The sequence below is a fragment of the Chiloscyllium punctatum genome, chromosome 28 (assembly GCF_047496795.1).
Source record: "Chiloscyllium punctatum isolate Juve2018m chromosome 28, sChiPun1.3, whole genome shotgun sequence".
Taxonomy (NCBI): domain Eukaryota; kingdom Metazoa; phylum Chordata; class Chondrichthyes; order Orectolobiformes; family Hemiscylliidae; genus Chiloscyllium; species Chiloscyllium punctatum.
The window spans coordinates 4,491,424-4,515,423 of NC_092766.1; the positions used below are offsets into that span (position 1 = coordinate 4,491,424).

At 62.8% G+C, this 24,000-nt stretch overlaps 1 protein-coding gene across 1 annotated transcript in view; it reads left to right on the top strand.

Annotated features, from left to right (window-relative positions):
• Positions 1-24,000, top strand: part of LOC140453877 (rho guanine nucleotide exchange factor 2-like) — a 44,796-nt gene that overhangs the window by 4,832 nt on the left and 15,964 nt on the right. The window contains exons 2-7 of the mRNA XM_072548737.1: positions 342-451; positions 4,660-4,806; positions 6,030-6,280; positions 11,428-11,553; positions 20,790-20,907; positions 23,365-23,613. Of these exons, the coding sequence (XP_072404838.1) occupies positions 342-451; positions 4,660-4,806; positions 6,030-6,280; positions 11,428-11,553; positions 20,790-20,907; positions 23,365-23,613 (1,001 nt within the window). The remainder of the gene's footprint in view (positions 1-341; positions 452-4,659; positions 4,807-6,029; positions 6,281-11,427; positions 11,554-20,789; positions 20,908-23,364; positions 23,614-24,000) is intronic.

The window sequence follows — 24,000 nt, forward strand, 5'->3', positions numbered from 1 at the left end:
GTGTTCGACAAGGTTCCCCATGGGAGACTGGTTAGCAAGGTTAGATCTCATGGAGTACAGGGAGAACTAGCCATTTGGAGACAGAACTGGCTCAAAGGGAGAAGACAGAGGGTGGTGATGGAGGGTTGCTTTTCAGACTGGAGGCCTGTGACCAGTGGAGGGCCACAAGGATCGGTGCTGGGTCCTCTACTTTTTGTCATTTACATAAATGATTTGGATGTGAACATAAGAGGTACAGTTAGTAAGTCAGTCTGTTGCGTGAAGTATTCACTTCCCCCTCACTGCACCCCCTCTCCACCCGGAATCCAATCTTTATTCACGTTCCCCATTCCCATTTTCAGGAATCTCAATGATGACACACCACTCGGAATTCGGAGAATCCTATCCCAGTCCACGGATTCTCTGAACATGAAAAACCGGACCCTCTCCATCGAGTCTCTCATTGATGAAGGTAAAGTGTTCAGAGGGTCAGTGCTGAGGGAGTGGGCGCTGTCGGAGGGTCAGTGCTGAGGGAGTGGGCACTGTGGGAGGGTCAGTGCTGAGGGAGTGGGCACTGTCGGAGGGTCAGTGCTGAGGGAGTGGGCACTGTCGGAGGGTCAGTGCTGAGGGAGTGGGCACTGTGGGAGGGTCAGTGCTGAGGGAGTGGGCACTGTCGGAGGGTCAGTGCTGAGGGAGCGGGTGCTGTGGGACGGTCAGTGCTGAGGGAGTGGGCACTGTGGGAGGGTCAGTGCTGAGGGAGTGGGCACTGTGGGAGGGTCAGTGTTGAGGGAGTGGACACTGTCGGAGGGTCAGTGCTGAGGGAGTGGGCACTGTGGGAGGGTCAGTGTTGAGGGAGTGGACACTGTCGGAGGGTCAGCGCTGAGGGAGTGGGGCACTGTGGGAGGGTCAGTGCTGAGGGAGTGGGCACTGTCGGAGGGTCAGCGCTGAGGGAGTGGGCACTGTGGGAGGGTCAGTGTTGGGAGTGGACACTGTCGGAGGGTCAGTGCTGAGGGAGTGGGCACTGTCGGGAGGGTCAGTGCTGAGGGAGCGGGCACTGTCGGAGGGTCAGTGCTGAGGGAGTGGGGCACTGTGGGCTGGAGGGTCAGTGCTGAGGGAGTGGGCACTGTCGGAGGGTCAGTGCTGAGGGAGTGGGCACTGTCGGGAGGGTCAGTGCTGAGGGAGTGGGCACTGTGGGAGGGTCAGTGCTGAGGGAGTGGGCACTGTCGGAGGGTCAGTGCTGAGGGAGTGGGCACTGTCGGAGGGTCAGTGCTGAGGGAGTGGGCACTGTCGGAGGGTCAGTGCTGAGGGTGGGCACTGTCGGAGGGTCAGTGCTGAGGGAGTGGGCACTGTCGAGGGTCAGCGCTGAGGGAGTGGCACTGTCGGAGGGTCAGTGCTGAGGGAGTGGGCACTGTCAGGAGGGTCAGCGCTGAGGAGGGGGCCTGAGGGAGTGGGCTCTGTCTGAGGGGTCAGTGCTGAGGGGACGGGCACGGGTCAGGCTGAGGGAGGGGCTGAGGAGGGCAGTGGAGGACGGCTGTCGGAGGGTCAGTGCTGAGGGAGAGGGCTCTGTCGAGGGTCAGGGTGCTGAGGGAGTGGCGCTGTGGAGGGTCAGTGCTGAGGGAGTGGGCACTGTCGGAGGGTCAGTGCTGAGGGAGTGGCGGCTGTCGGAGGGTCAGTGCTGAGAGGGCTGAGGGTGGAGTCAGCGGGAGTGGACCTGTCGAGGGTCAGTGCTGAGGGAGTGGGCACTGTGGGAGGGTCAGTGTTGAGGGAGTGGACACTGTCGGAGGGTCAGCGCTGAGGGAGTGGGCACTGTCGGAGGGTCAGTGCTGAGGGAGTGGGCACTGTCAGAGGGTCAGTGCTGAGGGTGTGGGCGCTGTCGGAAGGTCAGTGCTGAGGGAGTGGGCGCTGTCGGAGGGTCAGTGCTGAGGGAGTGGGCACTGTTGGAGGGTCAATGCTGAGGGAGTGGGCACTGTCGGAGGGTCAGTGCTGAGGGAGTGGGCACTGTTGGAGGGTCAGTGCTGAGGGAGCGGGCACTGTCGGAGGGTCAGTGCTGAGGGAGCGGGCACTGTCGGAGGGTCAGTGCTGAGGGAGCGGGTGATTGGTGGACAGCGTTGGCTGGCTGGGATATTTCTGGGTGTGAAATCCCTGTCCTGTTTAACCAAGTTGTAACAGGAGGGGGCAAGCTATCCTCTCTCCTCCTGACCCCACCCCACTCTCCTGGCCCCTGACCCCACTCTCCCTCCTGACCCCTGCCCTCTCTCCCTCCTGACCCCGGCCCTCTCTCCTTCCTGACCCCTGCCCTCTCTCCCACCTGCCCTCTGACTCTCCCGCCTGACCCCTGTCCACTCTCCCTCCTGACCCCTGACCCCTCTCTCCCTCCTGACCCCTGTCCACTCTCCCTCCTGACCCCTGACCCCTCTCTCCCTCCTGACCCCTGCCCTCTATCCCACCTGACCCCTGTCCACTCTCCCACCTGACCCCTCTCCACTCTCCCACCTGACCCCTGACCCCTCTCTCCCTCCTGACCCCCGCCCTCTCTCCCTCCTGACCCCTGCCCTCTCTCCCTCCTGACCCCTGCCCTCTCTCCCTCCTGACCCCTGCCCTCTCTCCCTCCTGCCCCCTGCCCTCTCTCCCTCCTGCCCCCTGCCCTCTCTCCCTCCTGACCCCCGCCCTCTCTCCCTCCTGCCCCCTGCCCTCTCTCCCTCCTGCTCCCTGCCCTCTCTCCCACCTGACCCCTGCCCTCTCTCCCACCTGACCCCTGCCCTCTCTCCCTTATGCCCCCTGCCCTCTCTCCCACCTGACCCCTGCCCTCTCTCCCACCTGACCCCTGCCCTCTCTCCCTTATGCCCCCTGCCCTCTCTCCCACCTGACCCCTGTCCACTCTCCCTCCTGCCCCCTGCCCTCTCTCCCTCCTGCCCCCTGCCCTCTCTCCCTCCTGACCCCTGCCCTCTCTCCCTCCTGACCTCTGCCCTCTCTCCCTCCTGCCCTCTGACTCTCCCTCCTGCCCCCTGCCCTCTCTCCCTCCTGACCCCTGTCCACTCTCCCTCCTGCCCCCTGCCCTCTCTCCCTCCTGCCCCCTGCCCTCTCTCCCTCCTGACCCTTGCCCTCTCTCCCTCCTGACCTCTGCCCTCTCTCCCTCCTGCCCCCTGCCCTCTCTCCCTCCTGACCCCTGTCCACTCTCCCTCCTGCCCCCTGCCCTCTCTCCCTCCTGACCCCTGCCCTCTCTCCCACCTGCCCCCTGCCCTCTCTCCCACCTGCTCCCTGCCCTCTCTCCCACCTGACCCCTGCCCTCTCTCCCACCTGACCCCTGTCCACTCTCCCTCCTGACCCCTGCCCTCTCTCCCTCCTGCCCCCTGTCCACTCTCCCTCCTGACCCCTGCCCTCTCTCCCACCTGACCCCCTGTCCACTCTCCCTCCTGCCCCCTGCCCTCTCTCCCTCCTGACCCCTGCCCTCTCTCCCACCTGCCCCTGCCCTCTCTCCCACCTGCTCCCTGCCCTCTCTCCCACCTGACCCCTGCCCTCTCTCCCACCTGACCCCTGTCCACTCTCCCTCCTGACCCCTGCCCTCTCTCCCTCCTGACCCCTGCCCTCTCTCCCACCTGCTCCCTGCCCTCTCTCCCACCTGACCCCTGCCCTCTCTCCCACCTGACCCCTGTCCACTCTCCCACCTGCCCCCTGCCCACTCTCCCTCCTGCCCCCTGCCCTCTCTCCCTCCTGACCCCTGCCCTCTCTCCCACCTGACCCCTGTCCACTCTCCCTCCTGCCCCCTGCCCTCTCTCCCTCCTGACCCCTGCCCTCTCTCCCTCCTGCCCTCTGACTCTCCCTCCTGAACCCTGCCCTTTATCCCTCCTGCCCCCTGCCCTCTCTCCCTCCTGACCCCTGTCCACTCTCCCTCCTGCCCCCTGCCCTCTCTCCCTCCTGACCCCTGCCCTCTCTCCCACCTGACCCCTGCCCTCTCTCCCACCTGACCCCTGTCCACTCTCCCTCCTGACCCCTGCCCTCTCTCCCTCCTGACCCCTGCCCTCTCTCCCACCTGCTCCCTGCCCTCTCTCCCACCTGACCCCTGCCCTCTCTCCCACCTGACCCCTGTCCACTCTCCCACCTGCCCCCTGCCCACTCTCCCTCCTGCCCCCTGCCCTCTCTCCCTCCTGACCCCTGCCCTCTCTCCCACCTGACCCCTGTCCACTCTCCCTCCTGCCCCCTGCCCTCTCTCCCTCCTGACCCCTGCCCTCTCTCCCTCCTGCCCTCTGACTCTCCCTCCTGAACCCTGCCCTTTATCCCTCCTGCCCCCTGCCCTCTCTCCCTCCTGACCCCTGTCCACTCTCCCTCCTGCCCCCTGCCCTCTCTCCCTCCTGACCCCTGCCCTCTCTCCCACCTGACCCCTGTCCACTCTCCCACCTGACCCCTGCCCTCTCTCCCACCTGACCCCTGTCCACTCTCCCACCTGACCCCTGTCCACTCTCCCTCCTGCCCCCTGCCCTCTCTCCCTCCTGACCCCTGCCCTCTCTCCCACCTGACCCCTGTCCACTCTCCCTCCTGACCCCTGCCCTCTCTCCCACCTGACCCCTGTCCACTCTCCCTCCTGCCCCCTGCCCTCTCTCCCACCTGCCCTCTCTCCCACCTGCCCTCTGACCTTCCTCCTGCCCTCTGACCCTGCCTGTTTTGCTGTTCCCCCTGTCCCAGGGGCAGAGGGGGTATTCCAGCAGCTGATGGGTGACCTGGAAGCAGATGAGAAATGTTTTGAGGCTGATTCCTGGAGCCTTGCTGTTGAGACTGGCTTCTTACAGCAGCACAAGAAAGACGTGATGAAGAGACAGGACGTCATCTACGGTGAGTCAGGGGGAGGGGGAGGGGGGGGCTTCTCGACTGGGGGGGGGCAGCACCCCCTCCCTGCCTCCCTCCCCCACTCACCCCCTCCCTCACCGCCCTCCAGCCCTTCCCCTACCCTGGGCCCAAAACAGACCTCTCTCGGGGTCCCATCATGCCTCACACCCTCCCCCCCTACAACTGTCCCAACGCCCTGACCCTGTCTCCCTGACGCTGACCCCTGACCCTGTCATCCTTACCTCGGCGACCACCTCTGACCCTGCCGCCCTGACCCTAGCACTTGCAACCCACCTCTCTGACCCACGCAGCCTTGACCCTGCCACTCTGACCTGGAAACTTGGCTGCTTGACTCTCACCCTCTGACCCTGCCCCTTGCCTTCTGACCGCCACACTGACCCAGAGACTTGGCGGCTTGACCCTTGCCCTCTGACCCTGCCACACTGACCCAGAGACTTGGCGGCTTGATCCTTGCCCTCTGACCCTGCCACTCTGACCGGAGACTTGGCTGCATGACCCTTGCCCTCTGACCCTGCCACTCGGACATGGAAACTTGAAGCTTGACCCCTGCCCTCTGACCCTGCCGCTCTGACCTGGAGACTTGGCGGCTTGACCCTCGCCCTCTGACCCTGCCACTCTGACCTGGAGACTTAGCGGCTTGACCCTTTCCCTCTGATCTGGAGACTTGGTGGCTTGACCCTTTCCCTCTGACCTGGAGACTTGGCGGCTTGACCCTTGCCCTCTGACCCTGCCACTCTGACCTGGAGACTTGGCGGCATGACCTGTGCCCTCTGACCCTGCCACTCTGACCTGGAGACTTGGTGGCTTGACCCTTGCCCTCTGATCCTGCCACTCTGACCTGGAGACTTGGTGGCATGACCCTTGCCCTCTGACCCTGCCACTCTGACCTGGAGACTTGGTGGCATGACCCTTGCCCTCTGACCCTGCCACTGAGACCTGGAGACTTGGTGACTTGACCCTCAGCCTCTGACCTGGAGACTTGGCAGCTTGACCCTTGCCCTCTGACCCTGCCACTCTGACTTGGGGACTTGGTGGCTTGACACTCACCCTATGACCCTGCCACTCTGACCTGGCGACTTGGCGGCTTGACCCTTGCCCTCTGACCCTGCCACTGGGACCTGGAGACTTGGCGGCTTGACCCTCGCCCTCTGACCCAGCCATTCTGACCCAGTCTCTCTCTCTCTGTCCCTTGACCTCTGGTGTTCCAGAGTTGATCCAGACAGAGGTCCACCACATGAAGACGTTGAAGATCATGTCGGAGATATTCCGGAAGGGGATGTTGGAGGAGTTGCAGATGGACCATTGTACGGTGGACACCATGTTCCCGGCTCTGGATGACCTGATCGAGTTCCATGTCCAGCTCCTCTCCCGGTTGCTGGAACGTCGCCGGGAATCGCTGCTGTCTGGGAGCAACAAGAACTTCGTCATCAACAAACTCGGGGACATTCTCGTCAACCAGGTAACCCCCTCACCCCTCACCCCTCACCCCCTCAGCCCGACCCTCACCCTCACCCCCTCACCCACTCACCCTCACACTACCCCTCACCCCTCACTCCTCACCCACACACTCACCCTCACCCCTCACCCCTCACCCCACCCCTCACCCCCACCCCCACCCCTCAGCCCGACCCTCACCCCTCACCCCACAACCCCTCACCCCCACCCCTCACCCCCTCCCCCTCACCCCCTCCGCCTCACCCCCTCACCCCTCAACCCCCACCCCTCATCCCCACCCCTCACCCCCACCCCCACCCCTCAGCCCAACCCTCACCCTCACCCTCACCGCCCACCCCTCACTCCTCACCCCCACCCCTCACCCCTCACCCCCTCACCCCACCCCTCACCCCCACCCCCACCCCTCACCCCACAACCCCTCACCCCCACCCCTCACCCCCCTCCCCCTCACCCCCTCCGCCTCACCCCCTCACCCCTCAACCCCCACCCCTCATCCCCACCCCTCATCCCCACCCCTCACCCACACCCCTCACCCACACCCCTCACCCTCACCCCTCATCCCTCACCCCCAACCCCACCCCTCACCCTCACCCCCACCCCTCACCCCTCATCCCCACCCCTCACCCTCACCCCCCAACCCCACCCCTCACCCTCACCCCTCACCCCCACCCCTCATCCCCACCCCTCACCCTCACCCCCCAACCCCACCCCTCACCCTCATCCCCACCCCTCAACTCCCTCACCCCTCAACCTCACCCTCACCCCACACCCCTCACCCCTCACCCCTCACCCCTCACCCCTCAACTCCCTCACCCCTCAACCTCACCCCACACCCCTCACCCCTCACCCCTCACCCCTCACCCCTCAACCTCACCCTCACCCCCCACCCCTCACCCCCACCCATCAGCCTCACCCCTCACCCCCACCCCTCACACCCTCACCCCTCAACCACCTCACCCCTCACCCTCACCCCTCACCCCCACCCCTCACCCCTCACCCTCACCCCTCATCCCCACCCCTCACCCTCACCCCTCACCGCCCACCCCTCACCCCTCATCCCTCACCCCCACCCCTCACCCTCACCCCTCACACTCAACCCCACCCCTCACCCCTCATCCCCACCCTCACCCCTCACCCTCACCCCTCACCCTCACCCCTCACCCCCACCCCTCACCCCTCATCCCCACCCCTCAACTCCCTCACCCTCAGCCCTCCACCACCTCACCCTCACCCCTCACCCCCACCCCTCACCCCTCACACTCACCCCCACCCCTCACCCCTCATCCCCACCCTCACCCCTCACCCTCACCCCTCACCCCCACCCCTCACCCCTCATCCCCACCCCCACCAACACCCCTCACCCCTCACCCCCACCCCTCACCCCTCACCCCCACCCCTCACCCCTCATCCTCACCCCTCACCCACACCTCTCACACCCACCCCTCACCCCCATCCCTCACCCCCACCCATCACCCCTCACCCCTCACACCTCACCCCTCATCCCCACCCCTCAACTCCCTCACCCCTCAACCTCACCCTCACCCCACACCCCTCACCCCTCACCTCTCACCCCTCACCCCTCAACCTCACCCTCACCCCCCACCCCTCACCCCCACCCATCAGCCTCACCCCTCACCCCCACCCCTCACACCCTCACCCCTCAACCACCTCACCCCTCACCCTCACCCCTCATCCCCACCCCTCACCCACACCTCTCACACCCACCCCTCACCCCGCACCCCTAACTCCTCATCCCTCACCCCCACGCATCACCCCACACCCCTCACCCCTCATCCCTCATCCCTCACCCTCACCCATCACCCCACACCCCTCACCCCCACCCCACACCCCTCACACCTCACCCCTCATCCCCACCCCTCACCCCTCATCCCCACCCCTCACCCCTCATCCCCACCCCTCATCCCTCACCCCCACCCATCAGCCTCACCCCTCACCCCCACCCCACACCCCTCACCCCTCATCCCTCATCCCTCACCCCCACCCATCACCCCACACCCCTCACCCCGCACCCCCACCCCTCACGACTCACCCTCACCCCACACCCTCTCTCTGTCCCTCTCTCTCTCCCCCCCTCTCTCTGACACCCTCACTCTCTGTCCCTCACTCACTCCCCCTCTCTCTCCCGATACCCCCTCTCTCTCTCTCACTCTCTGTCCCTCACTCACTCCCCCTCTCTCTCTCTCCCTCCGCCCCTCACTCACTCCCCCTGTCTCTCTCTCTCTCTCCCCCTCTCACTCCCCCCCTCTCTCTCTCCGTCCCTCACTCACTCCCCCTCTCCCTCTCTCTCTCTCCGTCCCTCACTCACTGCCCCTCTCTCTCTCTCCCTCCGCCCCTCACTCACTCCCCCTGTCTCTCTCTCTCTCTCCGTCCCTCACTCACCCCCCCCTCTCTCTCTCTCCGTCCCTCACTCACTCCCCCCCCTCTCTCTCTCTCTGTCCCTCACTCACTCCCTCCCTCTCTCTCTCTCCGTCCCTCACTCACTCCCCCCCTCTCTCTCTCTCCGTCCCTCACTCACTCCCCCCCCTCTCTCTCTCCGTCCCTCACTCACTCCCTCTCTCTCTCTCTCTCTCTCCCCCTCACTCACTCCCCCTCTCTCTCTCTCTCCGTCCCTCACTCACTCCCCCCCCTCTCTCTCTCTCTCTCTCCGTCCCTCACTCCCCCCCCTCTCTCTCTCCGTCCCTCACTCACTCCCTCTCTCTCTCTCTCTCTCTCCCTCACTAACTCCCCCCTCTCTCTCTCTCCGTCCCTCACTCACTCCCCCCCTCTCTCTCTCCTCCTCTCTCTCTCTCTCTCTCTCTCTCCGTCCCTCACTCACTCCCCCCCTCTCTCTCTCCTCCTCTCTCTCTCTCTCTCTCCGTCCCTCACTCACTCCCCCTCTCTCTCTCTCCCCCCTCTCTCTCTCTGTCCCTCACTCCCCCTCCCCCCTCTCTTTCTCTCTGTCCCTCACTCACCCCCCCTCTCTCTCTCCCTCTCTCCGTCCCTCACTCCCCCTCTCTCTCTCTCCGTCCCTCACCCCCCCCATCTCTCTCTCCGTCCCTCACTCCCCCCCCCTCTCTCTCTCTCCGTCCCTCACTCCCCCCCCTCTCTCTGTCCCTCACTCCCCCTCTCTCCCTCTCTCTCTCTCCGTCCCTCACTCCCCCCCCTCTCTCTCTCTCCATCCCTCACTCCCCCCCCCCTCTGTCCCTCACTCCCCCTCCCCCCCCCTCTCTCTCCGTCCCTCACTCACTCCCCCTCTCTCCCTCTCTCTCTCTCCGTCCCTCACTCCCCCCCCCTCTCTCTCTCTCCGTCCCTCACTCCCCCCCCTCTCTCTGTCCCTCACTCCCCCTCCCCCTCTCTCTCTCTCTCTCTCTGTCCCTCACTCACTCCCCCTCTCTCCCTCTCTCTCTCTCCGTCCCTCACTCACTCCCCCTCCCCCCTCTCTTTCTCTCTGTCCCTCACTCCCCCTCCCCCCTCTCTCTCTCTCTCCGTCCCTCACTCACTCCCCCTCTCTCCCTCTCTCTCTCTCCGTCCCTCACTCACTCCCCCTCCCCCCTCTCTTTCTCTCTGTCCCTCACTCCCCCCCCTCTCTCTCTCTCCGTCCCTCACTCCCCCCCCTCTCTCTGTCCCTCACTCCCCCTCCCCCCTCTCTCTCTCTCTCCGTCCCTCACTCACTCCCCCTCTCCCTCTCTCTCTCTCCCCCCCTCACTCACTCCCCCTCCCCCCTCTCTTTCTCTCCGTCCCTCACTCACTCCCCCTCTCTCTCTCTCTCCGTCCCTCACTCACCCCCCCTCTCTCTCTCCCTCTCTCCGTCCCTCACTCACTCCCCCTCTCTCTCTCTCTCCGTCCCTCACTCACCCCCCCTCTCTCTCTCCCTCTCTCCGTCCCTCACTCACCCCCCCTCTCTCCCTCTCTCCGTCCCTCACTCACCCCCCCCTCTCTCTCTCTCCGTCCCTCACTCACTCCCCCTCCCCCCCTCTCTCCGTCCCTCACTCCCCCTCCCCCCCCTCTCTCCGTCCCTCACTCCCCCTCCCCCCCTCTCTCCGTCCCTCACTCCCCCTCCCCCCCTCTCTCCGTCCCTCACTCACTCCCCCTCTCTCTCTCTCTCCGTCCCTCACTCACCCCCCCCTCTCTCTCTCTCTCCGTCCCTCACTCACCCCCCCTCTCTCTCTCTCTCCGTCCCTCACTCACCCCCCTCTCTCTCTCTCTCTCTGTCCCTCACTCACTCCCCCTCTCTCTCTCTCTCCGTCCCTCACTCCCCCCCCCTCTCTGTCCCTCACTCCCCCTCCCCCCTCTCTCTCTCTCCGTCCCTCACTCACTCCCCCTCTCTCCCTCTCTCTCTCTCCCCCCCTCACTCACTCCCCCTCTCCCTCTCTCTCTCTCCGTCCCTCACTCACTCCCCCTCTGTCTCTCTCTCCGTCCCTCACTCACCCCCCCTCTCTCTCTCCCTCTCTCCGTCCCTCACTCACTCCCCCTCTGTCTCTCTCTCCGTCCCTCACTCACCCCCCCTCTCTCTCTCCCTCTCTCCGTCCCTCACTCACTCCCCCTCTGTCTCTCTCTCCGTCCCTCACTCACCCCCCCTCTCTCTCTCCCTCTCTCCGTCCCTCACTCACCCTCCCCCCCCTCTCTCCGTCCCTCACTCACTCCCCCTCTCTCTCTCTCTCCGTCCCTCACTCACCCCCCCCTCTCTCTCTCTCCGTCCCTCACTCACTCCCCCTCCCCCCCCTCTCTCCGTCCCTCACTCCCCCTCCCCCCCCTCTCTCCGTCCCTCACTCACTCCCCCTCTCTCTCTCTCTCCGTCCCTCACTCACCCCCCCCCCTCTCTCTCTCTCTCCGTCCCTCACTCACCCCCCCTCTCTCTCTCTCCGTCCCTCACTCACCCCCCCTCTCTCTCTCTCTCTGTCCCTCACTCACTCCCCCTCTCTCTCTCTCTCCGTCCCTCACTCCCCCCCCCTCTCTGTCCCTCACTCCCCCTCCCCCCTCTCTCTCTCTCCGTCCCTCACTCACTCCCCCTCTCTCCCTCTCTCTCTCTCCCCCCCTCACTCACTCCCCCTCTCCCTCTCTCTCTCTCCGTCCCTCACTCACTCCCCCTCTCTCTCTCCCTCCGTCCCTCACTCACCCCCCCTCTCTCTCTCTCCCCCCTGCCGTTGGTAGTTCTCCGGACCGAGTGCTGATTTGATGAGACGGGCCTACGCGGAGTTCTGTAGCCGTCACACGAAGGCGGTGAAACTCTACAAGGAGCTGTTCACCCGAGAGAAACGCTTCCAGCAGTTTGTGAGGGTGAGTTAGCTGTCCCCTCGTCCCCGTCCACCAACCGCCAACCCTGACCCCTGACCTCGAACCCTGACTCCAAACCCCAACCCCAAACCCTGACCCCGAACACTGACCCCAAACCCTGACCCCGAACCCTGACTCCGAACCCTGACCCCAAACCCCAACACGAACCCTGACCCCAAACACCGACCCCAAACCCCGAGATGAACCCCAACCCCAAACCCTGACTCCGAACCCTGACCCCAAACCCCGACCCCGAACCCTGACCTCAAACCTCGACACAAACCCTGACCCCGAACATTGACCCCAAACCCTGACCCCAAACCCTGACCTGAACCCTGACCCGAACCCTGACCTCGAACCCTGACCCCAAACCCCGACACGAACCCTGACCCCAATCACCGACCCCAAACCCCGACCCCAAACCCCGAGATGAACCCTGACCCCAAATCCTGACCCCGAACCCTGAACCCAAACCCCGACACGAACCCTGAACCCAAACCCTGATCCCAAACCGACCCCGAACCCTGACCTGAACCCTGACCTGAACCCTGACCCCAAACCCTGACCCCAAACCCCGACCCCGAACCCTGACCTCAAACCTCGACACGAACCCTGACCCCGAACATTGACCCCAAACCCTGACCCCGAACCCTGACCTGAACCCTGACCCGAACCCTGACCTCGAACCCTGACCCCAAACCCCAACCCCGAACTCTGAGCCCAAACCCCGACCCCAAACCCTGACCTCAAACCTCGACCCAAACCCTGACCCCGAACCCTGACCCTGAACATTGATCCCAAACCTTGACCCCGAACCCTGACCCCGAACACTGACCCCAATCCTAACCCCAAACCCCGACTTGAACCCTGACCCTGAACCCTGATCCCAAATCCCGACCCCAAACCCTGACCCGAACCCTGACCCCAAACCCCGACCTGATCCCTGACCACGAACCCCGACCCCAAACCCCGGCACGAACCCTGACCCCAAACCCTGACCCCAAAGCCCGAACCCAAACCCTGACCCCGAACCCTGACCCCAAACCCTGACCCCAAACCCTAACCCCATACCATGACCCTTTATCCTGACCCCAAACCCTGACCCCAAATCCCGAACCCAAACCCTGACCCCAAACCCCAACACGAACCCTGACCCCAAACCCTGACCTGAACCCTGACCCGAACCCTGACTTCGAACTCTGACCTCAAACCCCAACCCCGAACCCTGACCCCAAACGCCGACCCCAAACACCAACCCCAAACCCTGAACTCAAACCTTGACACGAACCCTGACCCCAAACCCTGACCCTGAACATTGACCCCGAACCCTGACCCTGAACCCTGATCCCAAATCCCGACCCCAAACCCCGACACGCACCACTGACCCCAAAACCTGACCCCAAACCCCGACACGAACCCTGACCCCAAATCCTGACCCTGAACCCCGACTCAAACCCTGACCCCGAACCCTGACCCCAAACCCTGACCCTAAACCCCGACATGAACCCTGACCCCAAACCCCGATCTCAAACCCTGACCCCAAATCCCGACCTGAACCCTGACCCCGAACTCTGACCCCAAACCCCGACCCCAAACCTCGACACGAACCCTGACCCCGAACCCTGACCACAAACCTTGACCCTGAACCTTGACCCCGAACCCCGACACGAACCCTGACCCCAAAGCCTGACCCCGAACCCCGACCTGAACCCTGACCCCAAACCCGACCCCGAACCATGACCCCAAACCCCGACACGAACCATGACCCCAAACCCTGACCCCATACCCTGACCCCATACCCTGACCCTCAACCCTGACCCCATGACCCAGAACCCCGACACGAACCCTGACCCCAAACCCCGAGATGAACCCTGACCCAAAACCCTGACCCCAAACCCTGACCCCGAACCCTGACCCCAAACCCCGACAGGAACCCTGAACCCAAACCTTGACCCCAAACCCTGATCCCGAACCCTGACCCCAAACCCCAACACGAACCCTGACCCCAAACCCTGACCTGAACCCTGACCCGAACCCTGACCTCGAACTCTGACCCCAAACCCCAACACCGAACCCTGACCCCAAACGCCAACCCCAAACCCTGAACTCAAACCTTGACACGAACCCTGACCCCAAACCCTGACCGCAAACCCTGACCCTGAACATTGACCCTGAACCCTGATCCTGAACCCTGACCCCAAACACTGACCCCAAACCCTGACTCTGAACCCCGCCATGAACCCTGACCCTGAAACCTGATCCCAAATCCCGACCCCAAACCCCGACACGGACCCTGACCCCAAACCCTGACCCCAAACCCCGACACGAACCCTGACCCCAAATCCTGACCCTGAACCCCGACTCGAACCCTGACCCCGAACCCTGACCCCAAACCCTGACCCTAAACCCCGACATGAACCCTGACCCCAAACCCCGATCTCAAACCCTGACCCCAAATCCCGACCTGAACCCTGACCCCGAACTCTGACCCCAAACCCCAACCCCAAACCTCGACACGAACCCTGACCCCGAACCCTGACCACAAACCTTGACCCTGAACCTTGACCCCGAACCCCGACACGAACCCTGACCCCAAACCCTGACCCCAAAGCCTGACCCCGAACCCCGACCTGAACCCTGACCCCAAACCCGACCCCGAACCATGACCCCAAACCCCGACACGAACCATGACCCCAAACCCTGACCCCATACCCTGACCCCATACCCTGACCCTCAACCCTGACCCCGAACCCCGACACAAACCCTGACCCCAAACCCCGAGATGAACCCTGACCCAAAACCCTGACCCCAAACCCTGACCCCGAACCCTGACCCCAAACCCCGACAGGAACCCTGAACCCAAACCTTGACCCCAAACCCTGATCCCGAACCCTGACCCCAAACCCCAACACGAACCCTGACCCCAAACCCTGACCTGAACCCTGACCTCGAACTCTGACCCCAAACCCCAACACCGAACCCTGACCCCAAACGCCAACCCCAAACCCTGAACTCAAACCTTGACGCGAACCCTGACCCCCAAACCCTGACCCTGAACATTGACCCTGAACCCTGATCCTGAACCCTGACCCCAAACCCTGACTCTGAACCCCGCCATGAACCATGACCCTGAACCCTGATCCCAAATCCCGACCCCAAACCCCGACACGGACCCTGACCCCAAACCCTGACCCCAAACCCCGACACGAAGCCTGACCCCAAATCCTGACCCTGAACCCCGACTCAAACCCTGACCCCGAACCCTGACCCCAAACCCTGACCCTAAACCCCGACATGAACCCTGACCCCAAACACTGACCCCAAACCCCGATCTCAAACCCTGACCCCAAATCCTGATCTGAACCCTGACCCCGAACTCTGACCCCAAACCCCGACCCCAAACCTCGACACGAACCCTGACCCCGAACCCTGACCACAAACCTTGACCCTGAACCTTGACCCCGAACCCCGACACGAACCCTGACCCCAAACCCTGACCCCAAACCCAACACAGACCCTGACCCCAAAGCCTGACCCCGAACCCCGACCCCCGACCTGAACCCTGACCCCAAACCCGACCCCGAACCATGACCCCAAACCCCGACACAAACCATGACCCCATACCCTGACCCCATACCCTGACCCTCAACCCTGACCCCAAACCCCGAACCCAAAACCTGACCCCAAACCCCGACACAAACCCTGACCCCAAACCCCAACCCCAAAACCTGACCCCAAACCCCGACACAAACCCTGACCCCAAACCCTGACCCCAAACCCCAACCCCAAAACCTGACCCCAAACCCCGACACAAACCCTGACCCCAAACCCCAACCCCAAAACCTGACCCCAAACCCCGACACAAACCCTGACCCCAAACCCTGAGCCCAAACCCCGACAGGAACCCAGACCCAATACCGTGACCCTGGACCCTGACCCCATACCCATACCACAAACCCTGACCCCAAGCCCCGACCCCAAACCCTGACCCAAACCCCGGCATGAATCCTGACCCCAAACCCTGACTCTAAACCCCAACCTGAAACCTTACCCGAATCCTGACCATGAACCCTGACCCCAAACCCTGACACCGAACCCTGACACGAACCCTGATACCAAACCCTGATCCCAAACCCTGACCCTAAACCTCGACACGAACCCTGACCCCAAACCCTGACCCCGAACCCTGACACGTACCCTGATCCCAAACCCCGACCCCAAACCCTGACCCCAAACCCTGACCCCAAATCCCGACCCAAAACCTGATCACAAACCCCGGCACGAACCCTGACCCCAAACCCCGGCACGAACCCTGACCCCAAATCCCGGCTTGAAACCTTACCCGAACCCCGACCATGAACCCTGACCCCAAACCCCGACACCGAACCCTGACCCCAAACCCCGACACGAACCCTGACCCCAAACCCTGACCTGAACCCTGACCCCAAACCCTGACCCTAAACCTCGACACGAACCCTGATCCCAAAGCACGACCCCAAACCCTGACCCCAAACCCCGACCCCAAAACCTGACCCCAAACCCCGACACGACCCTGACCCCAAACCCCGGCACGAACCCTGACCCCAAACCCTGACGCCGAACCCTGACTCCAAACCCTGACCTGAACCCTGACCCAAACCCTGACCCCGAACCCTGACCCCAAACCCCAATACGAACCCTGACCCCAAACCCTGACCCTAAACCTCGACACGAACCCTGGCCCCAAACCCTGACCCCGAACCTTGACACGAACCCCGACGCCAAACCCTGACCCCAAGCCCTGACCCCAATCCCCGACCCCAAAACCTGACCCCAAACCCAGACACAAACCCTGACCCCAAACCCTGACCCTAAACCCCGGCCTGAAACCTTACCCGAATCCTGACCACGAACCCTGACCCCAAACCCTGACCCCGAACCCTGACCCTAAGCCCCGACCCCAAACCCTGACCCCAAACCCTGGCATGAACCCTGACCCCAAACCCTGACCCTAAACCCCGGCCTGAAACCTTACCCGAATCCTGACCACGAACCCTGACCCCAAACCCTGACCCCGAACCCTGACCCTGAACATTGACCCCGAACCCTGACCCCAAACCCTGATCCTGAACCCTGACCCTGAACACTGACCCCAAACCCTGACCCCTGACATGAACCCTGACCCCAACCCTAACCCCAAACCCCGACTTGAACCCTGACCCCGAACCCTGTAACCAAATCCCGACCCCAAACCCAGCCCCCAAACCCCGACACGGATCCTGACCCTGAACCCTGACCCCACACCCTGACCCCAAATCCTGACCCCAAACCCTGACCTGAACCCTGACCCCCAACCCTGACCCCAAACACGACCCCAAACCCTGACCCCAAACCCCGACACGAACCCTGACCCCAAACCCTGACCCTGAACCCCGACACGAACCCTGGCCGCAAACCTTGACCCCGAACCCCGACACGAACCCTGACCCCGAACGCCGACCTGAACCCTGACCCCAAACCCTGACCCCAAACCCAACCCCAAACCCCGACACGAACCCTGACCCCAAACACTGACCCCAAACCCTGACCCCAAACCCCGATCCCGCACCCTGACCCCTAAGCCCGACCTCAAACCCCGACACGAACCATGACCCCAAACCCTGACCCCATACCCATACCACATACCCTGACCACGAGCCCTGAACCCAAACCCTGACCCTAAGCCCCGACCCCAAACCCTGACCCTGAACATTGACCCCGAACCCTGACCCCAAACCCTGATCCTGAACCCTGACCCTGAACACTGACCCCAAACCCTGACCCCTGACATGAACCCTGACCCCAACCCTAACCCCAAACCCCGACTTGAACCCTGACCCCGAACCCTGTAACCAAATCCCGACCCCAAACCCAGCCCCCAAACCCCGACACGGATCCTGACCCCGAACCCTGACCCCAAATCCTGACCCCAAACCCCGACCTGAACCCTGACCCCCAACCCTGACCCCAAACACCGACCCCAAACCCTGACCCCAAACCCCGCCACGAACCCTGACCCCAAACCCTGACCCTGAACCCCGACACGAACCCTGGCCGCAAACCTTGACCCCGAACCCCAACACGAACCCTGACCCCGAACGCCGACCTGAACCCTGACCCCAAACCCTGACCCCAAACCCAACCCCGAACCATGACCCCAAACCCCGACACGAACCCTGACCCCAAACACTGACCCCAAACCCTGACCCCGAACCCCGATCCCGCACCCTGACCCCTAAGCCCGACCTCAAACCCCGACACGAACCATGACCCCAAACCCTGACCCCATACCCATACCACATACCCTGACCACGAGCCCTGAACCCAAACCCTGACCCTAAGCCCCGACCCCAAACCCTGACCCCAAACCCTGGCATGAACCCTGACCCCAAACCCTGACCCTAAACCCCGGCCTGAAACCTTACCCGAATCCTGACCACGAACCCTGACCCCAAAACCCGACACCGAACCCTGACACGAACCCTGATCCCAAACCCCGACCCCAAACCCTGACCCAAAACCCTGACCCTAAACCTCGACACGAACCCTGACCCCGAACCCTGACACAAACCCTGATCCCAAACCCCTGACCCTAAACCTCGACACGAACCCCGACCCCAAACCCTGACCCCAAACCCTGACCCCAAACCCCGACCCAAAACCTGACCACAAACCCTGACCCCAAACCCCGGCACGAACCCTGACCCCAAACCCTGACGCCGAATACTGACCCCGAACCCTGACCTGAACCCTGACCCTGACCCTGAACCCAAACCCTGACCCCAAACCCCGACCCCATCCCTGACCCAAACCCCGGCACGAACCCTGACCCCAAACCCTGACCCCAAACCCCGACCCCAAAACCTGACCCCAAATCCCAACACGAACCCTGACCCCAAACCCTGACCCTAAACCTCGACACAAACCCTGATCCCAAAGCACGACCCCAAACCCCGACCCCAAAACCTGATCCCAAATCCCGACACGAACCCTGACCCCAAACCCTGACCCCAAACCCCGGCATGAACCCTGACCCCAAACCCTGACACCGAACCCAGAGCCCGAACCCTGACCCCAAACCCTGACCTGAACCCGAACCCTGTCCCCGAACCCTGACCCCAAACCCCAACACGAACCCTGACCTCAAACCCTGACCCTAAACCTTGACCCAAACCCTGACCACGAACCCTGACCCCAAATCCTGAAACGAACTCTGATCCCAAACCCGACCCCAAACCCTGACCCCAAACCCCGACCCCAAACCCTGACCCCAAACCCCGACACGAACCCTGACACCGAACCCTGACCCCAAACCCTGACCCCAAACCCCGACACGAACCCTGACACCGAACCCTGACCCCAAACCCTGACCTATACCCTGACCCCAAACCCTGACCCTAAACCTCGACACAAACCCTGATCCCAAAGCACGACCCCAAACCCTGACCCCAAACCCTGACCCCAAACCCCGACAGGACCCTGACCCCAAACCCCGGCACGAACCCTGGCCCCAAACCCTGACGCCGAACCCTGACCCCGAACCCTGACTCCAAACCCTGACCTGAACCCTGACCCAAACCCTGACCCCGAACCCTGACCCCAAACCCCAACACGAACCCTGACCCCAAACCCTGACCCTAAACCTCGACACGAACCCTGGCCCCAAACCCTGACCCTGAACCCTGACACGAACCCTGATCCCAAACCCCGACCCCAAACCCTGACCCCAAGCCCTGACCCCAAACCCCGACCCCAAAACCTGACCCCAAACCCAGACACAAACCCTGACCCCAAACCCCGGCACGAACCCTGACCCCAAACCCTTACGCCGAACCGTGACCCCAAACCTGACCTGAACCCTGACCCGAAACCTGACCCCAAACCCTGACACCGAACCCCAACCCCAAAACCTGACCCCAAACCCCGACACGAACCCTGACCTCAAACCCTGACCCCGAACCCTGACCCGAACCCTGACCCCAAACCCTGACCCTAAACCTCGACATGAACCCTGACCCCAAACCCTGACCCCAAACCCTGAAACGAACCCTGATCCCAAACCCCGACCCCAAACCTGACCCCAAACCCTGACCCCAAAACCTGACCCCAAACCCCGACACGAACCCTGACCCCAAACCCCGGCATGAACCCTGACCCCAAACCCTGACACCGAACCCAGAGCCCAAACCCTGACCTGAACCCTGACCCGAACCCTGTCCCCGAACCCTGACCCCAAACCCCAACACAAACCCTGACCCCAAACCCTGACAGCAAACCCTGACCCCAAACCCTGACCTGAACCCTGACCCCAAACCCCGACCGGGAACCCTGACCTCAAACCGTGACCCCGAACCCTGACCGCAAACCCCGACCTGAACCCTGACTCTGAACCCTGACTCCAAATCCTGAACCCAAACCCTGACCCCAAACCCCGACCCCAAACCCCGACCCCAAACCCCGACCCCAAACCCCGAACCCTGACCCCAAACCCCGACCCCAAACCCCGACCCCAAACCCCGACCCCAAACCCCGAACCCCGACCCCAAACCCCGACCCCAAACCCTGACACCAAACCCTGACCCCGAACCCTGACTCCAAACCCTGACCTGAACCCTGACCCCGAACCCTGACCCCCAACCCCTGACCCCAAACCCTGACCCCAAACTCCAACCTGAACCCTGACCCTGAACGCTGACCCCAAACCCTCCCCCTCCCCCATAATGTGCTGACCTCAGGACCCTCCCCCTCCCCATAACGTGCTGACCTCAGGACCCTCCCCCTCCCCCTCCCCCTCCCCCTCCCCCTCCCCATAATGTGCTGACCTCAGGACCCTCCCCCTCACCCTCCCCCCCCCCATAACCAGTTGAGGGTAAGAGTGGTGGATTACCATTCCCCCATTATCGAAACCCCGTGCCCCCTCACACCGCGTCCTTGCTCCCTCCCTCGTTTGATGGGGAACAGTGTAGAGGAAGCTTTACTCTGTACCTAACCCCATGCTGTCCCTGTCCCTGGGATGGAGGACAGTGTAGAGGGAGCTTTACTCTGTATCTAACCCCGTGCTGTCCCTGGGATGGAGGGGGACAGTGTAGAGGGAGCTTTACTCTGTATCTAACCCCGTGCTGTCCCTGGGATGGAGGGGGACAGTGTCGAGGGAGCTTTACTCTGGATCTAACCCCGTGCTGTCTCTCTGTCCTGACCTGTGACCCCCTGTGTGTTTGTAGCGAATGATGAGGAACTCCGTTCTGAGGAGGTATGGGATCCAGGAATGTATCTTGCTGGTCACACAGAGAATCACAAAGTACCCTGTACTCCTCGATCGGATTCTACAAAACACCAAAGGTAGGAATCGACCTGAGGCCTGCCAACAGAGGAACAACAGAGCCTCCCGAAGGCCGGGCTCAGGGGAAGGGCACATTGTCTAACCACCACCTGGAGACAGGCCCCAGGCCCCAAGGTCTGGGCTGGGCCCTGGGGTCAGTGTCACATCAATGCTGGGGCTCATGGTCAGAGTTGGGCCCCAGAATTAGGCCTGGAGTCAGGGTCTGCGTTAGGCCCCGGGGCTCAGAGTCTGAGTTAGGCCCCGGTGTCAGGGTCTCAGTAGGGTCCGGGGCTCAGAGTCTGAGTTAGGCCCCGGTGTCTGGGCTTCAGTAGGGCCCAGGGCTCAGGGTCTGTGTTAGGCCCCGGGATCAGAGTTGGAGTTAGGCCTCGGGGTCAGGGTCTGAGTTAATCCCAGGATCCGGGTTTGAGCAAGGCCCGGGGGCAGGGTCTGAGTTAGGCCCCAGCATCAGGGTCGGAGTTAGGTCCCAGGGACAGGGTCGGAGTTAGGCCCCAGGCTCAGGGTCGAAGTTAGGCTTCAGTATCAGGGTCGGAGTTAGGCCCCAGGGTCAGGGTCTGAGTTAGGCCCCAGGGTCAGGGTCGGAGTTCAGCCCCAGGGTCAGGGTCGGAGTTAGACCCCAGGGTCAGGGTCGGAGTTAGGCCCCAGGGTCAGGGTCGGAGTTAGGCCTCAGGGTCAGGATCAGGGTCGGAGTTAGCCCCCAGGGTCAGGGTCAGAGTTAGGCCCCAGGGTCAGGGTCGGAGTTAGGCCCCAGGGTCAGGGTCTGAGTTAGGCATCAGGGTCAGGGTCGGAGTTAGGCCCCAGGGTCAGGGTCTGAGTTAGGCCTCAGGATCAGGGTCGGAGTTAAGCCCCAGGGTCAGACTCTGAGTGAGGCCCCAGGGTCAGGGTCTGAGTTAGGCCCCAGGGTCAGGGTCGGAGTTAGGCTGCAGGGTCAGGGTCGGAGTTAGGCCCCAGGATCAGGGTCTGCGTGAGGCCCCAAGGTCAGGGTCTCAGGCGACTGACTGTGTGGAGTTTGCACGTTCTCCCTGTGTCTGCGTGGGTTTCCTCCGGGTGCTCCGGTTTCCTCCCACAGTCCAAAGATGTGCAGGTCAGGTGAATTGGCCATGCTAAATTGCCCGTAGTGTTAGGTAAGGGGTAGATGTAGATGTAGGGGTATGGGTGGGTTATGCTTCGGCGGGGCGGTGTGGACTTGTTGGGCCGAAGGGCCTGTTTCCACACTGTAAGTAATCTAATCTAATCTAATCAGTTAGGCCCCAGGGTCAGGGTCGGAGTTAGGCCCCAGGGTCAGGGTCGGAGTTAGGCCCCAGGGACAGGGTCGGAGTTAGGCCCCAGGGTCAGGGTCTGAGTTAGGCCCCAGGGTCAGGGTCGGAGTTAGGCCCCAGGGACAGGGTCGGAGTTAGGCCCCAGGGTCAGGGTCTGAGTTAGGCCCCAGGGTCAGGGTCGGAGTTAGGCCTCAGGGTCAGGATCAGGGTCGGAGTTAGCCCCCAGGGTCAGGGTCAGAGTTAGGCCCCAGGGTCAGGGTCGGAGTTAGGCCCCAGGGTCAGGGTCTGAGTTAGGCATCAGGGTCAGGGTCGGAGTTAGGCCCCAGGGTCAGGGTCTGAGTTAGGCCTCAGGATCAGGGTCGGAGTTAAGCCCCAGGGTCAGACTCTGAGTGAGGCCCCAGGGTCAGGGTCTGAGTTAGGCCCCAGGGTCAGGGTCGGAGTTAGGCTGCAGGGTCAGGGTCGGAGTTAGGCCCCAGGATCAGGGTCTGCGTGAGGCCCCAAGGTCAGGGTCTCAGGCGACTGACTGTGTGGAGTTTGCACGTTCTCCCTGTGTCTGCGTGGGTTTCCTCCGGGTGCTCCGGTTTCCTCCCACAGTCCAAAGATGTGCAGGTTAGGTGAATTGGCCATGCTAAATTGCCCGTAGTGTTAGGTAAGGGGTAGATGTAGATGTAGGGGTATGGGTGGGTTATGCTTCGGCGGGGCGGTGTGGACTTGTTGGGCCGAAGGGCCTGTTTCCACACTGTAAGTAATCTAATCTAATCTAATCAGTTAGGCCCCAGGGTCAGGGTCGGAGTGAGGCCCCAGGGTCAGGGTCGGAGTTAGGCCCCAGGGACAGGGTCGGAGTTAGGCCCCAGGGTCAGACTCTGAGTGAGGCCCCAAGGGTCAGGGTCAGAGTTAGGCCCCAGGATGAGGGTCGGAGTTAGGCCCCAGGGTCAGACTCTGAGTGAGGCCCCAAGGGTCAGGGTCAGAGTTAGGCCCCAGGATGAGGGTCGGAGTTAGGCCCACTCTCTGGATTGGAGCACATCCCGCAGTCGAGTTGCTTTGACCAAGTGAACCCCAGAGGTCGATGAAACGGAGATAGGTTTGCTGCAGTTTAAGGTCAGGAGCTGGGCCCCGGGCCTGGGGGTGAAGTGGAGGGAGTGGCTCGGGCCTACCTTTAGCTATGGGGACTGAAGCCGAGACTGTGGGATAATTGTGCAGGCAACGAAGAGGACCGCAGAGACCTGACCAACTCCCTGGCCTTGCTGAAGGACCTGATCTCGGCTGTAGACCAGGACGTTCACGACTGTGAGAAGAGATACAGGCTGCAGGACGTTTACAACCGCATGGACCCAAAGGCAGTCGCTCCCATGCACAGCGGCAGAACCTTCCGGAGAGAGGACATGATCCGAAGGAAACTGGTACACGACGGTTTCCTCCTGTGGAAGACCGCGACAGGAAGGTTCAAAGGTAAGGCTAGGCCGACCGACAGCGGAAAACTAGGCCACACTGATGCTTGTGAGGGAGGGAGTGCACAGAGCTCTGAGGCACCAACTCCCATACGGTCCGATCGATTGGTTAATAAACACAAAGGTCCCAGACACGTGGAACAGGATCGGTACACTGACTGGTATCTCTCAGTCCCCCCTCTCTCTCTCTCAGGGAGATATCTGTACACTGACTGGGGTCTCTCAGTCCCCTCTCTCTCTCAGGGAGATATCTGTACACTGACTGGGGTCTCTCATTCCCCTCTCTCTCTCTCTCTGGGAGATATCTGTACACTGACTGGTGTCTCTCAGTCCCCTCTCTCTCAGGGAGATATCGGTACACTGACTGGTGTCTCTCAGTCCCCCCTCT